This window comes from Cnephaeus nilssonii (genome assembly GCF_951640355.1).
Source record: "Cnephaeus nilssonii genome assembly, chromosome: 1".
NCBI classification, from domain to species: domain Eukaryota; kingdom Metazoa; phylum Chordata; class Mammalia; order Chiroptera; family Vespertilionidae; genus Cnephaeus; species Cnephaeus nilssonii.
The window spans coordinates 84,762,784-84,788,256 of record NC_137072.1 but is presented as its reverse complement, the minus strand read 5'-3'; the positions used below and the strand labels follow the sequence as shown (position 1 = coordinate 84,788,256).

The 25,473-nt window shown below is 34.3% G+C and overlaps 1 protein-coding gene across 3 annotated transcripts in view; it reads left to right on the top strand.

Annotated features, from left to right (window-relative positions):
• The window catches only part of EXOC1 (exocyst complex component 1), a 53,044-nt gene extending 29,067 nt beyond the window's left edge, over positions 1-23,977 (top strand). Inside the window, exons 10-19 of one of the 3 annotated variants that reach the window (XM_079769358.1) lie at positions 4,121-4,226; positions 8,327-8,371; positions 9,885-10,048; positions 10,840-10,944; positions 12,100-12,176; positions 12,699-12,927; positions 15,953-16,136; positions 17,924-18,123; positions 21,258-21,452; positions 23,306-23,977. In XM_079769358.1, coding sequence (XP_079625484.1) covers positions 4,121-4,226; positions 8,327-8,371; positions 9,885-10,048; positions 10,840-10,944; positions 12,100-12,176; positions 12,699-12,927; positions 15,953-16,136; positions 17,924-18,123; positions 21,258-21,452; positions 23,306-23,458 — 1,458 coding nt within the window. In that variant the 3' untranslated portion in view covers positions 23,459-23,977. Of the gene's footprint in view, positions 1-4,120; positions 4,227-8,326; positions 8,372-9,884; positions 10,049-10,839; positions 10,948-12,099; positions 12,177-12,698; positions 12,928-15,952; positions 16,137-17,923; positions 18,124-21,257; positions 21,453-23,305 lie in introns of all 3 variants that reach the window. The other 2 variants (XM_079769357.1, XM_079769359.1) reach the window with 2 other exon arrangements.
• The last annotated feature ends 1,496 nt before the right edge of the window (positions 23,978-25,473 follow it).

Genomic DNA, 25,473 nt, shown 5'->3' with positions numbered 1-25,473 from the left:
AAGGCCAGCAAGGGCAGGTGGAAAGCTTGGCTTCCTCCATTGCTGGGGAAACCCAAGCCTCCCTCCTGCTCTCTGTGGCCGCAGCTATCTTGGTTGGGTTTATTTGTATACTTGCTCCTGATTGGGCGTGGCTTGTGGGCGTGACTTGTGGATGTAGCAGAGGTGCGGTCAATTTGCATATTACTCTTATTAGATAGGATTGGCTTTTACTGTGAGGGATTTTTTGGGAAGAGGGTGTTGGTGGGCTTTGAGCAGTGGAACGACATGATCTGACTTAGATTTAATAAATAGCCATTGTAGCAGGAGGCCATAGGTACAATACTTTTTTGGCGTTTATGCTGTGACCTTTAGTATTGGATTTGACCTTGTCATTAAGGAGGTAAATAATTGTTATCTAATGCAAGTATTTAAATATCTATATTTCTATATTTCATATCAGAATAGTTCAGTTAGAATTCTGAACTAGTACTCTGAGAAACGTTTAGAATATTTTATGTGTAAGTTTTTACGAATTTGAAGTTTAAAAATAAAAAATCCAAGTAACACATAAGTTAATTTAATGACTAGTAATAATTTAATTATGTGGACAATATGACATTCAAAGATGTTCATGAATTGGAATGAGTGATATCTTGTGTCTCTGTAGAGTGAGAATATTGGAATTGTTAATGTAAAGGTTTTCCCCTCTACCCATGTGCTTGTGAAGAAAAACTTTCTAACAAAGAATTTAGAGAGCAAATTAACCTTATTTTTTACTAATTTTGCTAGCAAATTTTTTTTTCTAGTTTTTTGCCTACTTGGCTTTCTTTCAAAATATTTCATAAGTAAAGATTATTCTCTCTCAGGTAATTAATGTTTCTGCATGGACCCATTTTATCCTTATATTTACTGAAATAATTATTGCAATTCTTATCCAATATCATTGGTTCATGTTTCATAAGAAGGCAAGGGTTAGGTAGAAATTTATGAGAAGTGTGATGTTAAGAAAAAGACAGATTGTACATTCCTGTCAACATATTGGTATCAACATATTTGGTAATAGGACATTATTATATATGTCTCCCCAAATCTGGCTCCATCTTTTTCTAAACTGATCATAAGAAATTGGACATAAACATTGGTAAAAATATTTTTAAATTAAAATTTAAAAATGCTTTTAAAAAAGAACATATATATGTATATATCCTAGTTTACATGTATTTCACTGGCTTGCCATTTTAGTTAAGATTGTTATTATTCCTCAGAATAGATCTTTTAAGTATTACGCAACTTTACTGTTTTGTTATATATTTGTTTTGTTTTGTTTTGTTTTCATTCAACAGAATTCTGATTTGGAGCTATCTTAAGGAAAAATATTTACATTACTGGAATTTTTTGCCTTTTGAAGTTTTAGGAAGATTAATATTTTGAATAATTAAACATTATTATATCTCCTTAAGAGTTTTGTGCCAACAAGTGTTTTGTCCCCTAGTGAATATTCAAATAAGTAATCAATAAGCTTTTTGCCTAATTGTGTTCTCAGTGAGTATTATTGCCCTAACTTTATATATAATGCAGTATTCATGAATGTAATTTAAAGTGAAGAAACAAGACTGTAGCCAACCTAGTGACAATTTATAGGATGTTTCTCTCTGCTCACAGTATATTTTAGATTGACAGTATTAATGAGGTGTGTGTTTTTTTTTTAATGAAATTGACTTATTTCCCAAGAATGTTACTTGATCCTGTGGTCTGAACTTTTGACAGACTGTGAATTTTACCTCATAATCTAATTTGGTTGCTGAAGTGTTGTCAAAAACAGGTATTTTATTAAAAAGGAAGAAGGAAGGAAAGAATGGAAGAAGAAAAGAAGGAAGGAAACATACAAACCAATGTTTCTTTACTAAGAAAAATAAATAAACCCAGATACTATTTGCACTTGGTTTGGTATATACAGCTCACAATTTTTGGTGGGAACAGGAAAAGCCTGTTTCATATTCTTTAGGGGTAAGAATCACGAGGTACTGCCTCAGCTCTGCTTTGGCTGAATCTAAGAAAAGCCCTGACTTTTGTTATAGACAATTGGTGCCTGTATAAAATAGGGGTGTCTTGGTCATGTGATGAGCTCAACTGCCAGATTTCTTCCTCCCAAGACTACGACCCCTCTCTGTGACTGGTTTTGCATGTAGGGCAATAAATAGAGACGGTCCATCCATGCTTGGGTAAGAAAATGAGCTTTCCTCTCCTAATTAACTTCCTGAGGTTGATAGTCAGTCTTGAAGCTTACTCAGACATCTTCCTTTGACCTTTTGAAGTTTTGTGGAATTTGCCTTTTTGTTTAAAGATAAAGTAAAACATGGAGGTCTCCATAGACTCTACAGTCAGCACAAAATGAAATTGAAAAGATGGTCTGAGATAAGATTTAAATTCATGATAGTTAAATTTCAGTTAGGTGCTGTAAGGTGCTAAGAGAAGGAATACATACTCACAGTGAGATACATCTTTCAGAATTTGGTAAATGAATGAATTAACTGATTGTCACACTTGTCTGTGGCTTTGACCACCAGTGAGTTCTGTTGAGTACCTGGGAAAAAGGTATCCAGTCATTTGCATCCCATTGAAAAAGGGGGTGATTTGCAATAGTCTACTGAAGTCACTGTTTTCTAGATTACAAATAGCTATTTGAAACCATTTAAATTGCTTGGATAGTAATGTGCACTTTAAACAATTTAAGTATCAGAATGTAGTCTCTCATATTGACTGATTTCAGTAGAAAATCACTAATGAAGATTTTACAAATAATGCAAAGCTACTTTTCCATTTGTCAGTCATTTACTGATTTGCAGTGATCAACATTTTTATCAGAATTTAAACTTGAAAAATGACACATTAAAAAAGCCCAATAGGAATTAATTTTGGGGTATATTTTCACTTATATTTGCTTTTAAAGTTATGCAAAGATCATGGGAAAGAATTGCCTATTTAACTTTTCTTATGAGAGTAATATAATCTATGAATTGGAAAAAAAACACAGTATTTATATTATGTTTCATCCAAATACTTTTTGATAAGGATATATCTATAAAATATCTAAAAAATCAGTAGTGAACTATGAATTGGTATACAAATATTTACATAATATACCTTTTGAAAGGTGCACCTGATATTTAAAGCAAGGTACACCTGTTGTAAAACTGGATATATTAATTTGAAATAATAAAGGAAGTTGAAGCTTAATTCCACAATAAATTTAAAAGAATATGTACAATTTTTCTGTTATGGATTTATTTAAATTTAGTCAAACTTTGTGTATGGCATTTAACGTAGGAGTTGGAAAAATACATGGCCTCCCACTGTTGAAGAATCCTTCATGAGGGTATGTGATGATAGGCAAATATGATGAAGAAATGAGTATGTGTTCTAAGTAATAAATGTTTTCATTTGAGCTACATACATCCAATTTGTCTATAAAAATATTTAGTTATGAAAACTGTAAGATGTACTAATTAAATTCTTATTGAGAATAACCCAAGCTGACAGGGCACAATGAAACTGAATATACTCCTTTCGTTGCCATTGACACTATCCGTTTTTAAAGCAACATGGCAGCATGGTGGAAGAATTATAAAGGTTCCTATACTGTTTGGCCCTGTAATTCCACCCTTAGGAAGTTATTCCAAGGAAAGAACTCATTGGAGATGAAAAGCTTATTGTAACATTGTCTGTCATAGCAAAACATTGAAACCACTTAAGTGACCTGTGTTAGAGGATTGTTTTACTAAGTAGTAGCACATCAACCTACCACTGTTATAATACTTTGCAGTCATTAAGGTGTGAGACTGGAGAAGCATGACTGTTCTGACTCAAATATCCTATACAATATGATTGCAACCATATTAAAATGTGAAAGATAACATATAAAGATGAAAATGTGATTATGTTCCACTTTATATTTTTATAAGTTGTTAATGTTCAATATTTTTTTAAAGACAGGAAATAGCCTACTTTTTTTATCCTGTGAACTGCATCAAAGTTTTAGACCACAAAATTTAAAATAATCATGAAGGATTTGGGGGGATTAAAAAATGGAAATTATTTTATTTGTTTTATTAATAAGAAGTACATGTTATTTTTATTTAAGAATTACATGGATTATTTATCACGACTGTATGAAAGAGAAATTAAAGATTTCTTTGAAGTTGCAAAGATCAAGATGACTGGCACAACTAAAGAAAGCAAGAAGTTTGGTAAGCTTAGGCACTTCAGTTCATTGATTTCTATTCTATTAAAAATGGTTTTATTTTATTTAAATGGTCTAATTCTAAGACTTTTTAAGCAAGGAGAAAGAAGATACAGTGGAATTAATGAAAGAGTAAGTCTGATACATTTGGTTTGCCTTATAGGTATTTCATAGAAGAAATAGTTGTATCTGCAAATGGTTTTTTACTAATTAAAATTCTGCACTATGTGAGAATTCTACAGTATGCTATAATTAAAAGTACATATTCATAGGAAAAGCAGTTGACCAGAAAATGAAGTACAGTCTAGTCTGGTAGAGAAAGTATTAGACTAAGAGACACATGTTGAGAGTTCCTAAAAGACTTTTATTTAACAGTTGTGGGCAAATCACTGTTCTCTTTCTTAAGTCATTGTTCTCCACAGGAATGAAAGTGATTCCTGGCTTCTTACTTCTCACTGGCTATTTTGCATCAAAAAGAAAGTTTGTAAGTGTTTTATCTCCTGCCCACGGGCTATAAATATGTCACCAAAATTTCTTCTGTGGTTATACCTTATTTTTCCAAGATGTATTTTTGAAGCCTATTTTTTTGTTGTTGCTTCTAAATATGTTAAATGGACAAAAACAAAACAAAACATGATTTGAAAAGATAACCAGTGAAAGTATTAAGTTGTGAGGAATGTGATTTGCCGAGGCCACATTCTGCTGTTGCATGTACCCATCTCTGGGGTTCCTTTTGGATGGAGTTCTGTGCCTATGAAGTCAAAACCTAGCCTTAAGTGGCTGCAATGTGTACTCCTCAGTGTGTCTGCATAGCTCCCTTTAGAAAAATGAGTTTAGCATTTGCTTGTTGAAAGGAGCCTATGCCCTAAGCAACTTCAGTAATCGGGGAACAGGACTGAAATTGATAGCTCATCTTTCCATTCTTTTCTTTAGGACAGAGAAGACTGTCTTTAATGGGTAATTATTTTGTAATTCACTGGATGGTTTGTTTGTTTGTTTTTAATACAACACTAATATATTGAATCTAGGAGTCCAGGCTTTTGAAATGGTTTGAATCTGTGTACAAATACACTTAGGTAAAGAAACTGATGAGAATCTTGGGACAATAGGCTTTTGGAAACAGAAATGCTAACTCATCCTAAAGGTTAATTGTTATTAAACAGCAGTGTGTTTATATTCTTGTTAATGTTTCACTGTGAATATGTTATGCTTTTTTTTTAAGTAAACACAATATTAATGTAGTTACATGTTTAATGTTTTCATTTAGTATATCTGTCACCACTTGTTAGTGAATCATTTTATTTTGAGAGTACTCTTCTACAGTATATGAAAACTGGAGTTAAAAGGGAAATCTTTTTAAAATTAGCTCCTGAAGAGGCCATTAATCCCAGTATCAAAATTGATTATCAAGCCTAAAATTCACACTAAAATAAATGACATAATATAAATATAATTTAAATCAAGTACAATAATAAATATTTTTTAAATCTTTACCCAAAGATATGTTTTTATTGATTTTAAAGAGAGAGGTAGGGGGAGAGGTGTAAGAGAGAGAGGGAGAGAGAGAGAAATATTGATGTGAGAGACAAACATCTGTCAATTGCCTCCCACATGTGCATTAACCTGAGACCTAAATTTTTTCATTTCTTACCCCTTGAAAAGTTCTTAAATTAACTTGTTGAAAATATTTTTATAATAACTTAATACACATGTAGAAGGCACTTTTATAGTTTTAAAACTTAAAATTACAACTCTTCAATGAATCTATTAAATAATAAGGAATAGGGGAGTACTTTCTGGAGGTTGATCGTACTCTAAAGTTCTATAATTTCAGTTATTTTGATATCAGTTATAATAAGAAAACACTAAACAAACGTAATTCAGAGGACAAAAATAGTTTGGTCCATCTTGAAGAACTAACTTGTTATTTTAATGTTATTCAGCATTTAAAAATAAATTTCAAGTTAAATACAAATGACTTAAGTTCTAAAGTAGAATGTAACATTTTTAAATACATATTTTCAATTATTCAAATTATGTTTAAATGAATTTTAATAGTAATTATAATTAAGATAAAAACCTGAAATTTTAGAATGATGACTTTTTAATGAGCCAAAATTAGTAGTAATAAATAATATTTAAATGAGTTCTTTCTTATTTGCTCTGAAAATGCTGGGTCATAGATGCTAATAAGAATAGAAAGGCAGATTGAATATACTTTACAAAAGTAAACTGTAGTCAATATAGCCATAGAGATTCAGGGGAGTATTCTCTTTATGAACCAGCCTGGACTCAGATCTTTAACATCTACTTAGTTCAAATAATTCAAAATTAGGTTAAAATGCCAGTAAAGAATCTCTTCTATGTGATAAGGTCTTTATGTAAGTCATTACCCTTTTTTATTAATAGGTTTACTTTGACATCCTCAGAGGGGTGGAATTTTCTTCCCAAGATTGATATTTTAGTATATTCTACAACTGTGCTTAATGAATTGGCAGGCAGATAAAATTTAGTATTTCTTTTTTAAAATCACCAGTTTTTTCTTTCTACAGCTAAGATAAGACACAGAATTATTTTAATTCATTAACATATGTATTTATATAATTACTGCCTCTCTCATATTTATTTTAATATTCCCAGATCTTTAAAATGGTATGCCGAAATCATTTTTTCGTTCTGTGTTTCTCCACTAAACTAAGAAATCTTATGGATTGCAAAGGAAGTCTTGAATACAAGACTGGATTCACTATGGCTAGAAATTCAATAAGTATTTATTGATTTCCTATTATATAATAAGCACTGCTGCGTTCTGAGAAAGCAGCATAAACAAAGATCCTACCCTATGATGTTTATAGTCTGGAGGGGATTATTTAAATATATTTAAAAGTTTACCTGAAGATTTTTGCTTGTTTCTGATAAATAATATGAACTTTTTATGAGCCCCAAATTATAGTTAATAGGCACTACTAGTAATTCTGTATTCTTTATTGGCTACTTAAAAATAAAGTATATGAAGTATTAGGCCTTGATTTGGAACTGATGACTTAGTATAGTGACACCAGGGGTATTGTTCAGGTTGGCCAGTCCTTGCTTGCCACTTTGATGTCCAGCCTTACTGTTTCATACTCCTTTGAGCTTCAGGAAGCCAAGGCTGGGAAGATATACATGTCACTAGTGTGACAAGTTAGTAGCTTATACTTGGTCTTGGGCTTTTGCCTTGAAGTTTGGCAGTGACAGTTGACATATTTTTTGTTTTTTAAATATTTCTAGATTATGTTCTTTAATTTTCTGTTTCATTCTGTAATTTCTTTCTTTGCTTTTCATTTCTACTTCTAATTTGAGTTTAGAATGTTTCACAAGATTATCTCTATAATTCATCTAATATTATATATACAGAAGTGTTAGAATAAAACCAAATGATCCTTAAAAGTTTAAAAATTCCTATATTAAACCAATTTCTTTAGCTTTACCCTTCCATCCTCTCTTCTCCTGATAAATAGTATTTTTATATAAACCTTTCATTCTAGGTGTTCACAAGGCCAGTTACTAATTAGTGCAGCTTGATATTTTGAAATGGTCTTTAAACCCCAGTCATATCATTTTTTTATCAGATGTAATGTAAAATTATTTAGTACAATGGAGATTCCTTTCAGGAGCTTCTAGGGAATCTGAAATTGTTGGTACATTTAATGTCTAAATCTACAGCTTCATTTTAATAAATTTCCACTGTATTAAATTATTTACTTAAACCATATTTTTTCTTCAGAAACCAAAACTTGCAAATATAGTCTTTTAAATTTAAGTATACCAGCTTTATAAACTTAAAACAATCATTTAAAAGTATGGGGTGATTTTACAAATATAGATAGTTTTATCTGAATATTAGAGTAAAAATAATACATGAAAAGACAAGTATTTTCTTTCATATAATTTTTCCAACAGTAGCTGACCAACTAAACATACGTGCACCTTTTGTTACTTGATGCTCATGGTTCTCTGCATGTGTCTTTTAAACTAAAGCTTAACTTCCTCTTGTGCATGGTTTGTGCAAATTGCAGTTTATTAACTTGTCTTTGTCTTTGATGCTTGCAACCTAATCCATCACAGCTACACTTCCTCGAAAAGAAAGTGCTGTCAAACAGGAAACAGAGAGTGAGTATGCTGAGTGTATTAGTAGGTATTCTCAATGCATGTTTGTTTAATGTTTAGAAATTAGTTATTTGTCTTGAAAAAAAGTTACACCTAAACTATTGATTGCTCTGAGTTATTGCCAGACATTGGTGAAAGAAAACCAACATGATGGTAGTGATGTGGCTACATCAAAGGAATATCTAATAGAGTTGAAAATAAATGGTGTATAATCAGAAATTTATAAAAAGGTTTAACCATTATATTTCTGTTTTCAGGCTGTGGTTAGAAACTATAAAAATTATTTTACATGTGGTCAGATTTTGCATAATGAAACCAAAATTTGTCTTTAATTGTCCTTATTGTATCTTCATTTGTCTCATCTGACCATCAGTAAATAATAGAGGTTCACTGAGAGATAAGGAGAATTTAAAAATGTATTTATACTTAATTCTGAATGACAGTATCATATTTTCTTATAAAAATGGAATCCTTTAATTCTTTTATGTACTTAAGATATTGTCCAGCCATATTGTTATAATTTTTCTTCATGGCAATGATGGATACCTATGTTTATACTTAAACCCAGATGTCCCATATTTATATCATTAATGATGTATTATATTTTAGTTGTATTTTAAATACAACAGGTTTTCAGGGTTGTGTTGTTTTTTTCTCCTTGTTTTTAAAGAACTGCAGTTAATCAATTCATTTAATGTAAAAGCTGAGTTTCTGGGTTCAGGAATGTATTAAGTTGAATTCTGTTATATAATTGACTTTTTTGTAGAGCAAGAATGATCGAGTATTATCAGTTCATGTGGTACAGCCTAATATGTTGATTTAACTTGGAGGAGGGTAATATTGGGATATGGCAGTTTTCTTTTTCTTTTTCTTTTAATATATATATATATATTTTTACTTCAGAGAGGAAGGAGGAGGGGTGGGAGATAGAAAAATCAGTGATGAGAGAGAATCATTGATCGGCTGCCTCCTGCACGCCCCATACTGGGGATCCAGCCTGCAACCCAGGCATGTGCCCTGACCAGGAATAGAACTGTGACCTTCTGGTTCATAGGTCAGCGCTCAACCACTGAGCAACACTGGCTGGGCGGGAATGGCAGTTTTCTTCAGAAATATAACAATCATGTTAAGCTAGTACACTGCAGGGGAGGGGTCAGTGACCATCATATTCATGTCTTTTGAATGGGAAAGAAATAAATTCTCATCTACTTTAGTCTAGAGATATCATCAGACAACTTTATGTTTATGATGAGACTGAGAAGGACATAGATTTGGGGATCTTTATGGTCTTTTACTCCTATTCTATAGATCTGTGTAGTTTCACTACTCTTTACAATATGCTCAGGAATAGGTCACAAATGTTAATGAAAGAGGACACTCCACAACCTGTCCCATGTGGTAGTCTTGTATTCTAATATGAGCCCTTGAAAACCAAAACAGGGCCAGATAGCCCTGATTTATGCTATGGATCTTTATTCATGAAGGTCACAACTTTAAAAGTTTTATTATTTCTTAGGTCTTCATGGAAGTTCTGGGAAATTAACTGGATCTACTTCTAGTCTAAACAAACTCAGTGTTCAGAGTTCAGGGAATCGCAGATCTCAGTCATCTTCCTTATTGGATATGGGAAACATGTCTACTTCTGATCTCGATGTTGCGGACAGAACCAAATTTGATAAGGTAAAATAAAAATAGCAGGTACTTCTTAACTACTAATATTAGTTTTCTAACAGCAGTCTGTTATTGCTTTAAATGTGTTCAAAGATTTGGTTAACCATGTCTTACTTTCCTGTTCTGAATCTGAAAAAAAAAAAAAAATACTAGTCAAATGGCCACTAAATTGTGAACCATCAATTAAATTACATTATAGTTTTATTAAATTTTGTTATAAATCGCCCTAACTGGTTTGGCTCAATGGATAGAGCGTTAGCCTGCGGACTGAAGGGTCCCAGGTTCAATTCCGGTCAAGGGCATGTACCTTGGTTGCAGGCACATCCCCAGTGGGAGGTGTGCAGGAGGCAGCTGATCGATGTTTCTAACTCTCTATCCCTCTCCCTTCCTCTCTGTAAAAAATCAATAAAATATATTTTTTAAAAAATTTTTTGTTATAAATCATAAAATGCTTGCATCTTAAATCTAAGTTCTTTAAGCAACTACAAGGTAAAGAGGAAATAGCAGCTTTTATGGAGCAGAACTGTTCTCTGCAGTGCATTAAATAAGTTTTAAAAGTCTGTCTCTGTATTCCTCTTTCCCAATTTCAAGTGAATAATTATTGTGAATTTCATTTTAGGTATGTTTTGGCTCTGCTATGCCTTGATATACTGCACTGTCCTGTCAGTCTTGGAACAGTTTGTTTTGGAGATACTGTTGAGATTATGGATAAAGCATTTATGGTCCCTGCAGAAAAGTAAATTAAATGTGGATGTTATTTTAAGTATTTGGTGCAGATCTTTCATTTTGGTTTTCTTCAGATCTTTGAACAGGTACTCAGTGAACTGGAGCCCCTGTGTCTAGCAGAACAGGACTTCATAAGTAAATTTTTCAAACTACAGCAACATCAAAGTATGCCTGGAACTGTGGTACGGCTTATGTTTGTTTATTGGCTGGTACATCTGATCTGTAATATAATTAGCTTAATTAATATGTTGTCACAGTTTCAATATTAGAACAGAAAAAGAAGGGATTTATGATATAAGGACTTCTAAAATAATTTTTGTCATACCACAAGACAATAAAAACAGTGATAGTCTGTGCATGTAATTTAATACTCCAGACTATCTTAAGCCTAAACATTATCTAAGTTATTGAGGGAATAAAATATCTGAATTTACTTTGCAAAAAAACATATTTTGAAAAGCGATTTTAGCAGTCATCAAGAAAAAATAAAATGTTTGGTGTTTGAGTATATATACCATGTGGGGCGGTGGGGGAGGGAGAAGAAGGGGGAAAGAAAAGGTGAGGTTTCATATCTGATTTTTTTCCTATGGCTTTGTTATTAACTAGCTATGAGACCTTCAACCAATTACTTAATCCCCAATTTCCTCATTTCTCATCTGTTCAATGGATATTATAATGCCTATTCAGCATGCCTCTCAGGTGGCAAAAATTTAAGAAGAAAACGAAATGAGATAGTTGCTAGAATATTTTGAGGAAATTAAATGCAAATAAAGTGATTTTAAAATTAAGGTCATCTTAAAGGACCAACATATTAAAAGCAGTCATAAAATGAATGAGAAATTATTTCAAATGGGTGGGATTTTGTTGTTGTAGGTGGTAGTAATAGTAAATTTGCTTACTTCTTAACTTCTATAAAAATTTTTGATAGCTTTTTTAAATGCCAAAGTTCTATTAGAATGGTTTATGAGATTAACTTTTAGTTCTCCGTTGGAAGTTGTTTCTGGATGTTTTCTGTTTTTCGTTGAGCTGCCCACTCATTCCAACCTCCACCCTGCACCTCCTGTACCTTCTGTCTTTCCACTTTCCCCTCATGTGCACATAAACACAACTTTCCCCATAATTCTCAGATAAAAATGTAAGAACAAAGCCCTTCATGATCATTCTTAAGTAGCATACTAAATTATCTAGTTCTGTCAGTGATGCCATCTTTAAAAATCATTATTTTTCATAATGTATTCTCTCCTAGGAATTTTAAGACTGAGCAGGCTTTTGCTATCTAAACTAGTCAAATTGTTGGTCTTTTATTATATAAAGTACCTGAATAATTTTTGCAGACTGAAGCAGATGACCTAGATGGAGGAACGTCATCAAGGCAACATAATTCTGGCACACCATTGCCCATTTCATCTGAGTATGTATTGGTTACTATCTATTGTTATTTTGGGAAAAAATAAACTTTAAATTTAACATAGAGGAGTGCTGCTCAATGAGGCGCCCAGATGGCTCAGTAACCTGACAGCACTCAGCACTGACAGGTGTGCCTGCCCAGTGTCTTCCTAAACATCTTACTGAATTAAAGTCTGTCCTGTTGTATGCCTCTATGGCTCTTTGCTCTAGTACAAAAAATATAACCAATTTTGATGTTTGCTGGTAGGAAGCAGCATTTGAATTGCCATGTATTTCTTGGAAATCACAGAGCACATTTCAAGATCCCAGCTTTACAAATGACAGTTCTTTTGAGTGATAAAACTTAACTTTAAAAAATATTTTTATATTGGAAACTGCTGAAGAATACTTAGTTCATCATATTTAGACATTTTTAATGAAAATATAATATTTTAGTCATTTTGTATATGCCCAGTGGGTTAAAGTAAAAGATGAATACACCTGAAGCTTATAACAACTTGCTACATTTTGTATGTTTTTTGAACAGGAAAGATATGATCCGCCAAATGATGACTAAAATATTTCGCTGCATTGAGCCAGAACTGAACAACCTAATTGCATTAGGAGACAAAATTGATAGCTTTAACTCCCTTTACATGCTAGTGAAAATGAGTCATCATGTGTGGACTGCACAAAATGTGGACCCTGCTTCTTTTCTGAGCACTACATTGGGAAATGTTTTGGTGACTGTCAAAAGGAACTTTGACAAATGCATTGTAAGTTCTTTTTTAATAACTTAGAATTGTAATCATTGCAAAAAATAGGTAAATGTATTTAACAGATTTCCAGTTCTCCATTTGGGGATCTACTGTTCAAAATGCCCAATGCCTTGAAGCAGGGTATTGGCTGCAATATATATGAACAGAGGTAGTTGGATGATATCATGCCAGTCAGCTTCTCTTCTACACTGAATCTTGGCAAGTAGGTGGCCTAGAAACTGTAGCTGCTTAAGAGATCCACTTGGTAACTGAACTCTCAGTTAACTGGTTAGTGACCAAAGGTTAATGAAACATGAAACTATCATTTGAATTTATTGTTTTTTTTCTAACATATTCCAATGAGAAATTAATAATTGGATCATTTTAATCGTTTAAATTATTTATTTTGTTTATTTTATATTTAACCTGGGGCGCAGTGCACAAATTCGTGCACCTTGAAAGGAACTGTGGGCCTTGAGGCTGCAGTGCGCACAGGAGCAGGTCCCGGCCCATCCTCCGTGCCCCTGCCTGGCCCCTCCTGCCACGGCCCCCGGTCCCCTGTCTGCCAGCAGCCCCACTCCCACTCCCGCCACTCCTACACGCTGATGGTGCCAGCCCCACTAGCACCCGCTGAAGGCATGGAGCAATTGTGGCCAGCGCTGAGCGATTAGGGCCAGCACCAGCAGTGGTTGCAAGCAGCGGCTGCTGCCCCAATCACCCCTCAGGAGCAGGGGGAGGTGAAGAAGCCTTCAGGGGTAATCGGAGCTGGCAGCCATTGCTCACACCCACTGACTGTGCTGAGCGGCTGGGCACCAGCAGCAGGTGCAAGTGGTGGCTCCAGCACCAGCTGCAGGTGCAAGCAGGGCCATCACCAGCAGTGGGTGCAAGCGGCAGCTGGCCAGCCCCAATCACCCCTCAGGAGCAGGGGAAGGTGGAGAAGCCCTGCGGGGTGATTGGAGCAGGCAGTGGGTGTGAGTGGCAGCTCCGGCGCTGGCAGCAGGTGCGAGCGCCAGGTGGGACTGTGGCAAAGAATGTTTAGTAACCACTAGAGGTTCGCCCCAATGACAGCGACCAGCACCCCGCCTTGGTCTGGCACTCCCACTCACCTGCTCCACCATCCCACTGTGGCTGACACCCACAATGTTCCGCATGCACCCCCTCGTGGTCATCACATGTCATAGCGACTGGTGGTTCAGTTGTTCCACTGTTCGGTGTATTTGCATATTAGGGTTTTATATAGATAGATAGCTTTAATAAATAATCATATCACTATTTTAAGAATTGTTCTTATAATAACTTTCAGAAATCATCATTTTCCTCCTTCTAATAGGAAAGGAAAAATCATTAACAGCTTCATTTTTTTTTTTTTTTCTGTTTTGGTAAGCTTGTAGGTATGAATTGGACTGAGTCAGATTCTAAAGAAAGTTTTTTTTTATTAAATTACTTGGTATGTACAAGTGGGTATGTATCATGAATATCTCTCCTGCCTGTTACAAAGCCAGAAAAGACAGCTGTCATTTAGAACATTGTCTATTAATGTTCAAGTGTATTCAGGCTATAATTATATTATGTGCACTTAAATGTCACACAGAACAAAAATCTTCATAAAGCTTAATAACAACAATAAACCAACATTCACAAATTGGTGCTTACTATGTACCAGACACTGGTCTAATACTTCGTACACATTATCTTATCTAATCCTCACAACCTCCTCTCTCACACATAAGGTAGATGCTCCGAGAGGTTGTTACTTTCCCCAAATCAACAGTTAAAAAGTGATGGAGTTGGTATTCATACCCCACAGTCTGGTTTCAGTACCTAGAATCTTACACTGGACTCTACTACATCCATTTTCATTCTTCACAGTTATCAATACTAATGAAGTAGACTAGTAGTAAAGATAATATGAAACGGTTGACCGTAATCACAGTATTTTCTTATACTAATGCCTGTAGCCTCAATAATTACTTTTCTAATCCACATGTCATATGGTTTTCTAGTTATACCCCCAACATCTCAACACAATGGAATTTCGCATGCAAGTTGAAACTGCTCCAACAGTATTTGGCAATGTAATTCTTACTGTGAATAGATTTCGATCCTCTGAGAAGTACACAGAACCATAATTGAATTCCATGGATCTTTATGAACCCAGATGTCTAGATTCTGTCTATATGAAACATCCCTTTTGCACTTTGTCACCATCCATACATAAGCATTTTCCTGAACTAATTTAAAATACATAGCAAGTACATACATGGAAAACCAACTTTGTAATCTAAATCCATTGTAGAAATGCCTGTTCTCCCTCTCTGTTTTCACACCCCAAAAATACAGAACTTGTCCAAACAGAAATTTTAGGTTAATGAGAATTGGAAATGGCTATGGTCCTGGAACTTGGCCACTTGGGCACCAACTAGAAGAAACCTGGAGAGATTCTGTATGTGTTCTGGTATCAGCTGTGCCCCCGAATGGACAATTGCCTATACCTATCTTTCATAAATGATAAAATGTTTATTGGTTGTTTTTACTTTGAACAAAGAACTGAAGGTTCATAGGCCTTGATTAAATGTTGTTTTAAATAATCTGGATTTTTTTTCCCCTTGACTTTATTTTCTTTTGTTAATCTTCACTCGGGGATATTTTTTCCATTGATTTTTAGAGAGAGTGGAAGGGAGACAGAGAGAGAGACACATTGATTGGTTGCCTCCCGCCTGTGCCCTGACCAGAGACAGGGATCTAACATGCAACACAGGTATGTGCCCTTGACTGGGAATCCAACCTGCAACCCTTCGGTGTGTGGGTCGATGCTCTAACCACTGAACATACCCCAGGGCGACTTTATTTTCTTAAATATATTTACTTTTTAACCTATAGCAATAGTTTTCTTACTTATCCCTATGTATTAACCTTTAATTGGTAAGCATTCAAATTGTTCTAGGTACTAAATTATATTCTTCTATGATGTGTACATTTGATTATACTACCTTGTTTTAAGTTGCTTAGCTAATTCTCTCCCTTGCTTTCTGCCTAACTTTAGAGTAACCAAATAAGGCAAATGGAAGAAGTAAAGATCTCAAAGAAGAGTAAAGTAGGAATTCTTCCATTTGTTGCTGAATTTGAAGAATTTGCGGGGCTTGCAGAATCAATCTTCAAAAATGCTGAGCGTCGTGGAGATCTAGATAAAGCATATACTAAACTTATCAGAGGAGTATTTGTTAACGGTAAGCTTTTGTTATGTTTGGTTGGTTTTTATTATTTCTGGTAACTCGTAAGCTGAATGCAAATATGTTCATTGTTTTTCATATTCTATAGTCTTTTTTAAATTTTCTGAAATTAAAAATGTCTGAAATTTGAAAAACAAACAGCACATAAAACTTACTCATATTCATCAGGAAGCACTTAGATTTTAGAATTCATATGGGCTTATCACTATGCAAAACTGAATTCACTTTTTAAACACAAAAAATGACCTCCCAGATTACATATGCATTTTAGCAAGTCTTCCGAAGATGATAGGCAATGATGTCTGTGTGACTTGAAGCAAATCAATTCACTTCTGTAGACCTCAATTCTCATATCTGTCATATGAAGTAGATTAATGCTAAATTTCTATAATTCACTGTCTTCCTATGCCAGATCCCCCAATTAAATTACAGAGAAACAGTGTGACGTGTCATTTAATTTGAAATAAATGATCTAAGTGCATGTATTCAGGAATTGACAAGAGGTAGGATCATTTCACCAATTGCACTTAACATATTTTCAGCAGAAGTAGGCCTAGGGGAAAGATAGATAAATTACATGATTCAATGTTTGTATGGTTGATATTTCTTTTACAGTTCAAAGTAGCTTTGCTTTGTCTGATTTTGAAGTAGCATATGCTCATTGCACAACTGCCAAAATCAGAAGGCGGATTTTAAAAATCAGATGATATGTAATCTCTTCATGCAGAAATACCATTTAATTTTTATCCTTCATATAAACTTTTCTGTATGTCTCTTTTCCTCTTATAAATGTGCGTATATTATATGGGTATGTTCTCTAATATAAAAAATTGTATCATACCTTACTCACTGTTTTGGAGCCTGCTAGATTATAGTCCAAGTCTTTCCTTGTTAGTTAACATAGATAATCATACTCATTTCTAATGATTACATAGTATTCCATGTATCAGTATTTATCACCAGATCACCTATTAATAGGCATTTAGTTTCTTTCCAATTTGCATATATTTTTGTGTGCTTGTCCAATAATTTCCTTAGGGTAAATTACTAGAAATGGAATTGCAGGGTCAAAAGGTTTGTATATATCTCAAAGCTTTTGCCAAATTGCCATTTAGAGAGGTCATACCAGTTTAGTACAGTGAGCAGTTGGTGAAAGTTTCTGTCACATCTGTACCAATGATGAAGATTACTAGGTATTAGCAATTTTTTTATTCTTTGTCAAATTAACAGGCTATACATTTACTTTGCTTATGATATTTTTTACAGTGTAAGAGCTTTCAAATTTTATGTCAAACTTATTCACTTTTTCCATTATTACTTGTAAGTTTTGGGGACTTCTTAGGAAGGTCATACCATCACAAAATTATTTTTTTAATTAGCTTTATTTCTTCTTAATTCTTATGATCATATTCACTTTTTTATTTTTACATTTTAAGTACTTGGGCAATTTAGAATTTATTTGTCTGAAAGATGTAAAAATAGTAACCCAAATGTATTCAGCTGGTTGTCCTAACACATTTTGAATAACTCATCATTTCCCCACAGATTTGAAAAGCCACATTTATTGCATAATAATATATATGGGACTGTTTTAGAATGATATTTTTATTAGGTTTAGGTGGATGTGAAGATCCTTCAGTGCAGTATATTTTATTCAGTCCAGAAATGTGCTTACTTCTTAAACTTACAGATGAAAAACATCACGTAAATGTTTTTATAGCTAAATATGGTCAATACTCATATCAGGATATTTTTTGTTTGTTTGTTTTTCTGTTTTTATTTAGTGGAGAAAGTAGCTAATGAAAGCCAGAAGACCCCCAGGGATGTAGTTATGATGGAAAACTTTCACCATATTTTTGCAACACTTTCTCGTTTGAAAATCTCATGTCTAGAAGCTGAGAAAAAAGAAGCCAAACAAAAATACACAGATCACCTGCAGTCTTATGTCATTTATTCTTTAGGACAACCTCTTGAAAAACTAAATGTAAGTATATTTTCACTTAGTATCTTTTTCCTGGTTTTGAATACATATACATATGTTTACTTATGAAAAACACAACAGACATCTTAAATTTGCTACATGTATGAATGTAGAAGGATAAAGAAAGAAGAGAGACTCAGTTACTAAAGCTGCCAGAACACTGCTAGATGCTCTGTATACATCATTTCTTTTAATTCTTGTAAACAATGACATGGGGTAAGATAGTATTATCTGTATTTTACAAATGAAGACACTGAAAGTAAATAAACTTGCTTGAAGTTTTAACTAACCTTTATCCCTATTTCAGATGAAGATTCAAAATTTTATCAAGGTAAAAGAAAGACCAAAAATTGTTTTGTGCATTGCCTTTCCCTCCCTTTCCTGACTTGAGTCATTCCTTACAGCAAGTTCAGTCATTAAAATTAAGAAATGATGGTTTTAGAAAACTTTGCAACATAGTACAGCAGGTCCTTGAATAAGGTCATTTCATTCAATGTTGTTTCTTTCTAAGGTTGATGAGATGCAAGGAACTTAAGTTTTATTTATAGTAATTAGCCTATGGTAAAATTGGTTTCATTATGCATCATTTCACTTAGTCGTAGATACTATGTACGACATTAAGATTACTGTATAAGCTGAAATGGACCCTGCTAACTAACTTTGTCCACAATGTGATTAGTCATCTTTTATAAGTTTTTAACTTCAAATTAAAGGCAAAATAAAAAGTATGTATTTGTTGTCAACAATTCAAAGAAATATTTAAGCGACCTTTAATCAAATGCAGAATCAATACCTTATAAAACTTAAGGACTTTTAGGGGAAAAGGTCTATCTCAGACCTAAAGCTATGTGATACTTAACTATAATATTAGAAGCATTCCCTTTGAAATCAAATTAAAGCAGAAATATTGCTAGAGCCTTTATTAATTTAACATTGTTATGGAAGCTCTCGCCAATGCAATAATACCTAAAACATAAATAAAAGATAGAGTCAAGATTATAATTACCTGTTTATAATATGCTAAAATGATTGGTCTCTGGTAAAGTGGTAGGATTCAAAATAAATATATAAAAAAAACAATTTATTTTCTTATGTCATAATGACCAGTTAAAAGTTTATGTAGAAATAAATTTTCAAAAACCTCAGAAATAGACTTATCAAAAATTTATTATCAAAAATTAACTTAATGAAGAATAAACAAATAATAATTGCTAAGAAAATTTTAGAGGAAATTATTGAGAGGGGATTTGGTTTGTCAGTATTAAATCATAGTGTATAATGCTCAAATAAAGGCACACCAATCAATAAAATGACATATTAAAAAATACAAATAGCCCTGGCCAGGTGGCTCAGTGGGTTGGACTGTTGTCCCCATACACAAAATTATTTCAGGTTCAATCCCATCAGGGCATATACAGGCGGCAACCAATTGATATTTCCCTCTTACATCTATCATGTTTCTCTCTCTCTCTCTCTCTCTCTCTCTCTCTCTCTCTCTCTCTTTCTCTCAAAAATCAATAAACATATCCTCGGATGTGGATTAAAAAAACAAAAAATGTACATATATACTTAAAAGACAGCCTACAAAGGATATGTGTAACAATACAACAATGAGTATATTTAATATACAAGATCTTTTTAAAATAAATAAGCACTGAGACTCCCATATATAAATGAGCAACAATTCTGAATAGAGTACTAAACATATGAAAGCAAGTTAACTTCATTGATAGCCAAATAATTGTAAATAAAGCAACAAATAAACTTTTTTCACTCATCAAAATGACAACTATTTTTTTAAGTTGTGATAATACGGTAAGACTGCTATATGGTGAGTCTCAGATACAGTTGACAAAAATTTGTATATATGAAGAATCTTCAGAATATTTTCACAAGTATACTCCTCAACTGAGGAAGTATAGTTCTAGAAATTTATGCCGGAAAGTAATCAGTAATGTGAGTAAATACCGATGTACAAAAGATATTCATGACAACTGTATTTATAATAGATTGTTTTTTTTAAATCTGAGTAGATTTTGCCAACACTGAAAAAAGTAAAAAATATTAAATATCCAGTACTGGAGGAATGCATAAATAAACTGTAGTTCAGTCATCGGATGGAATACAATGCAGACATTAAAATTTATACTTCAGGGGAAGGAATCATAAAATATTAAGTGGAAAATACAACACACAAAAATTATAATCTCACTAGAGGCCCAGTGCACGGATTTGTGCACCTGTAGGGTCTCTTGGCCTGGCCTGCGCCCTCTCACAATCCGGGATCCCTCAGGGGGTGTCAGACTGCCGGTTTCGGCCCGATCCCCACAGGCCAGGCATATCTAGTATGCATATAAGATCTTTGGTTAATCTCTTCCCACACTCTGAGATTCATTAGTCTGTTCCATGTTTCCATGCCTGTGCGTTGAGCATCTGCCCCCTGGTGGTCAGGGCACATCATAGCTACCAGTCGAATGGTCATTTAGTCGCTTAGGCTTTCATATATGTGGACTAGAGGCCCGGTGCACTGGTGGGGTCCCTCAGCCTGGCCTGCACCCTCGTAATCCGGGACCCCTTGAGGGATGTCATACTGCCGATTTTGGCCCGATCCCCACAGCATCAGGCCAAAACCAGCAGTCCAACATCCCCCGAGGGATGTAGTAGTGCACAAAGCAGCAGGTGGCCGAGGAGGAGCCTGAGCCCAGGCCAGGTGCCGTGCCACTCAATCCAGACCCAGGGCACCTGCCACCACTGCCACTCAGTAGCGCTGCCGTGGAGGTGGGAGAGGCTTGGGCCACCGCAGCTGCGCTCACCAGCCATGAGGACGGCGTCAGGCGCCCGTCAGTCAGCTGAGCAACACTCCCACTGTGGGAGCGCACTGACCACCAGGGGGCAGCTCCTGCGTTGACCGTCTGCCCCCTGGTGGTCAGTGCGTGTCATAGCTACTGGTCGGCCGGTCATTCAGTCATTTGGTCACTTAGGCTTTTATATAGAGAGATTTATTTACCCCACACATAAGAAGTCTAGATGGAAATCTAAAATGTTAACAGTGGTTATCTCTGAGTGGTAGCGTAATAGGTGACTGTTATTTTATCATTTATATTTTTTAGCCATTATTTCTTTTCCTTTCCTTAAAGCATTTCTTTGAAGGCGTTGAAGCTCGTGTAGCACAGGGTATAAGAGAGGAAGAAGTAAGCTATCAACTTGCGTTTAACAAACAAGAACTTCGTAAAGTTATTAAAGAGTATCCTGGAAAGGAAGTGAAAAAAGGTCTAGATAACCTCTACAAGAAGGTTGATAAACATTTATGTGAAGAGGAGAATTTACTTCAGGTATGCTTAGTTCTTTTAACCACCCTAGATTGCACATGCTTACATATATTGCTGTTCTCCAAAATATTCATTTAGAAATGCTACAGATTTTTTAATTTTAGTGCAGGAGGAAAGTTCCATAAAGTATAGACCAAATTAATGAATTCTGAGGAAAGAGGGAATTCGATTTATATAAGTTTAATGGCTTTCCCTTTATATTTTACATTTATGTTTTATTGTTTGAGGCATTAAGTTGTTTCTCTTGTTTGGGCTTGGGGGGATTTTTCATATTTGAGAGGAGTAAGTAGGATATAGTATAGTGCAGTGGAATGATTCTGAGCTTGGGTTGGAGATAGAAATGGGTTCATAATCTGGGTCCAGATTAAACTAACTTGACTTTGGGCAAGTTAGTTATCCTCTCTGGGCCTCAGTTTTCTTATTTGATAAGTGGAAATAATGCCTCCCTTATATGGTAGACGTTACTATTATCACTGCCATTTTATAGATGAGAAAATCAAAGCTTATAAAGGTGGCATAATATGACCAAGATCCCATAGCATATGGATGGGAGAGCCAGATTGAAACTCCAAATCAAGCCATTATTTTTTATAAACCATACTGAAAGTCCCAGAGATATGACTAATTGTGATTTCAACATCATCAAAGGCTTTGTGTAGGGCAGTGATGGCGAACCTATGACACGCATGTCAGCACTGACACGCGTAGCCATTTCTGATGACACGTGGCCGCTGAGGCGGCCGCATGCCGAGGATGAAACATTTGCTGCTCCTGAGGATGAAACGTTTGCGAAATAATGTTTTTTCCTCAAAGTGACACACTACCCGAGTTATGCTGTTTTTTGACGAAGTTTGACACACCAAGCTCAAAAGGTTGCCCATCACTGGTGTAGGGTATTACATTTGTGTTAGCCTCTGAAAGTAAGATAGTAATTTAACAGATAAAGTGGGAGGAGTGGTACTTCAGGTGACAGAAATGCTGTGAGCTAAAAGATGAAAAGCAAAAAGCGTAATACTGTTTAGTAAATAGTCTTAAATTGGCAGGAATTTGGGATTTACAAGATTTAGGGTTTATGAGGAAAATTCCTGGAAGTATACAGTCCCTCAACTGTCAGGGATGATGATCATAGACCTTCCTCCACCAGGTTGTCATGAGACTTAAATAGGCTAACATATATATACATAAAGTACTTTATACTGTACTGATAGAGTAAGCATCAATAAATGTAACCTAGTATTAACTAATATGTCAATGTGTATGTCAGATTCTATCTCAATAATTGTCTATAGATTATATATTCTTTGGATTGCAGATAATCCTTCTGTCTCATCTTGGTGTGTCCACTATGTTATCAAGCAGTGTTTTATATAATCAATTTTAGATAAAGGAATTTTAAAGTTTCCCTTGAAATGAAATTGAAGCATTAACTATTGCATTTCATTTAGTCATTAGTCTTAGTTCCATACATAATTGTGCATCTCCACATCTGTGTTGGATATTTAGATATAATAATAGCTAAAATGTAATGTGTGCTTACTGTGTCACTGTTGTAAGCACTTTACTACATTCACTCAGTATTTAATCTTCATAAGAAACTTAGGAGAAAGGTATTATTATTATTATTATTATTATTATTATTATTATCATTATTATTATCCCGGTTTACAGATGAAGAACTTAGGGCACAGAGTGATGGTGTAACACACATATCTTGTAAGTAGAAGACGCTAGGATGCATGTTTTTTCACTATTACACTCTGCTTAATTTTTAGACTATGTCTTGACATTATTTCTACATGCTTGATTGTGTATTCTTTCCACTCAGAGTATGACTTTTATTTTCGTTTTTATAATAGGTGGTGTGGCACTCCATGCAGGATGAATTTATACGCCAGTACAAGCACTTTGAAGGTTTGATAGCTCGCTGTTATCCTGGATCTGGTGTTACAATGGAATTCACTATTCAGGACATTCTGGATTATTGCTCCAGCATTGCACAGTCTCACTAAACTTTATGAAAGAAGAAAAGATAAATGAAGAAAGCACTCTGAGTATACTAGACACTATCAAAAATATCAGCAACTGTTTTGAGAACCCAGCCTTGAAACTTTATGTATTTAAATGTCAAATAAATGGATAAAACCATACTACACATATTCAAGAGCAAAAAGTACCAACTTATATAACAGTTTTATTTAATCAATAGGATGTGTACTAACTTAAAGCATTTATCTTTTAAAATGCCTTTAGCATTTTTTCTATGACAACAATTTTCCTTTATTGCCTAGCTTCTTGTATTTGTGAGTGATTATCCTTTGAGTAATGCATTGGGAATATTTCAGCTTCCACTAATTCACTATTGCTTATAAATCATGTAACTACTAAACATTGTACAGAACTTTTCCCTCTTTCTAATATGTATATGATAAGGGATCTTGTAATGATCAATCATAAACTCAGATTTTGAAAATTATGTGACCATGTGGCAATGACTCTGAAATAAAGAAATTTTCAAAAAAATTGAAGTTTGCTATTATTAGATCTGTTACATGCTTAAGAGATCATTACTCAAAAAAGTTCTTACATGTCCATCTATATATATATAAAAAGCTAAGTGACCGACTATACGTCCATCCAACCATCCAACTAACGGACTGGCCAGTACATATGCTGAGCACTGGCAATTTAAAAAAAGTTGACTCGCGCATGCACGATACATGTAAAGCTCTCACTGATGCCAATAGCACGTGTGTGTTTTAATCCGTCATTCTTGATCATGGATTTCTTAGTCCTTAAAATGAGCACTTTCATAAATTAAATGAAGAAATTTTGGATATACTTGATGGAGATTTTCACACCTATCTGAGTGATGATTCCATCGATTCAACAGATAATGCCAAAAAGGAAAATTTTCCCATCGAATTTCTTAATAGTATTACTCCTTCAGGAATGCCGTGTCATAAATTAAAATTGAAAGTAGGTACAATCATCATGCTACTGAAAATCTTAATAGTAAATGGTGTCTTTGTAATGGTACTAGATTTATTATCAAAAGATTGCGACCTAACATAATCGAAGCTAAAGTATTCACAGGATCTGCGGAAGGAGAGGTGGTTCTGATTCCAAGAAGTGATTTGTCCCCATCTGACACTGGCCTCCCATTTAAATTAATTCGAAGACAGTTTCCTGTGATGCCAGCATTTGCAATGACTATTAATAAATCACAAGGACAAACTCTAGACAGAGTAGGAATATTCCTACCTGAACCCGTTTTCAGACATGGTCAGTTATATGTTGCTTTCTCTTGAATTCGAAGAGCATGTGACATTAAAGTTAAGGTTGTAAATACTTCATTACAAGGGAAATTAGTCAAGCACTCTGAAGGTGTTTTTACTCTTAATGTGGTATACAGGGAGATATTAAAATAAGTTTAATCAATTTGTCAGTCTGTTTTTATCAATGTTTTTATGTCATGCTTTTTGTTTTTATATCATGTTTTTTTATTTTATGTCTGTTATGTTATTGTTTATTAATTTGTATATTATTTTCATATAAATTTTACTAATTTTCTTTAATCTCTGACACTTCTATTATTGAGAAAGGGTGAATAGCAATATTAAAATATTTCTTCTGATTAATTTACTTTCAATATGCACAAATCCGTGCACCAGGCCACTAGTTTACTATAAAACACTTGAAAGTATAATAAGAAAAATAAAATCATTTATAATAGCATAAAAATATTTAGTATTTAGGACTAAAGCTAACAAAACATGCTGTGGACTAAATTGTGTCCCTCCCTGAGATTCATATATGGAATTCCCCCCATGTGACTGTATTAGAGAGCCTTTAAGGAGGTGACTAAGGTTAAATGGGGTCATAGAGTAGAGCCCTGATCCAATAGAAGAGATGCCCTTAGGAGAAGAGACACCAGAATCTCTGACATTTGAGGAGATAGCAAGGAAGCAGCCATCTGCACGCCAGGAAGAGAGTTCCTACCAGAGCCCAGGATGCTGGCACCATA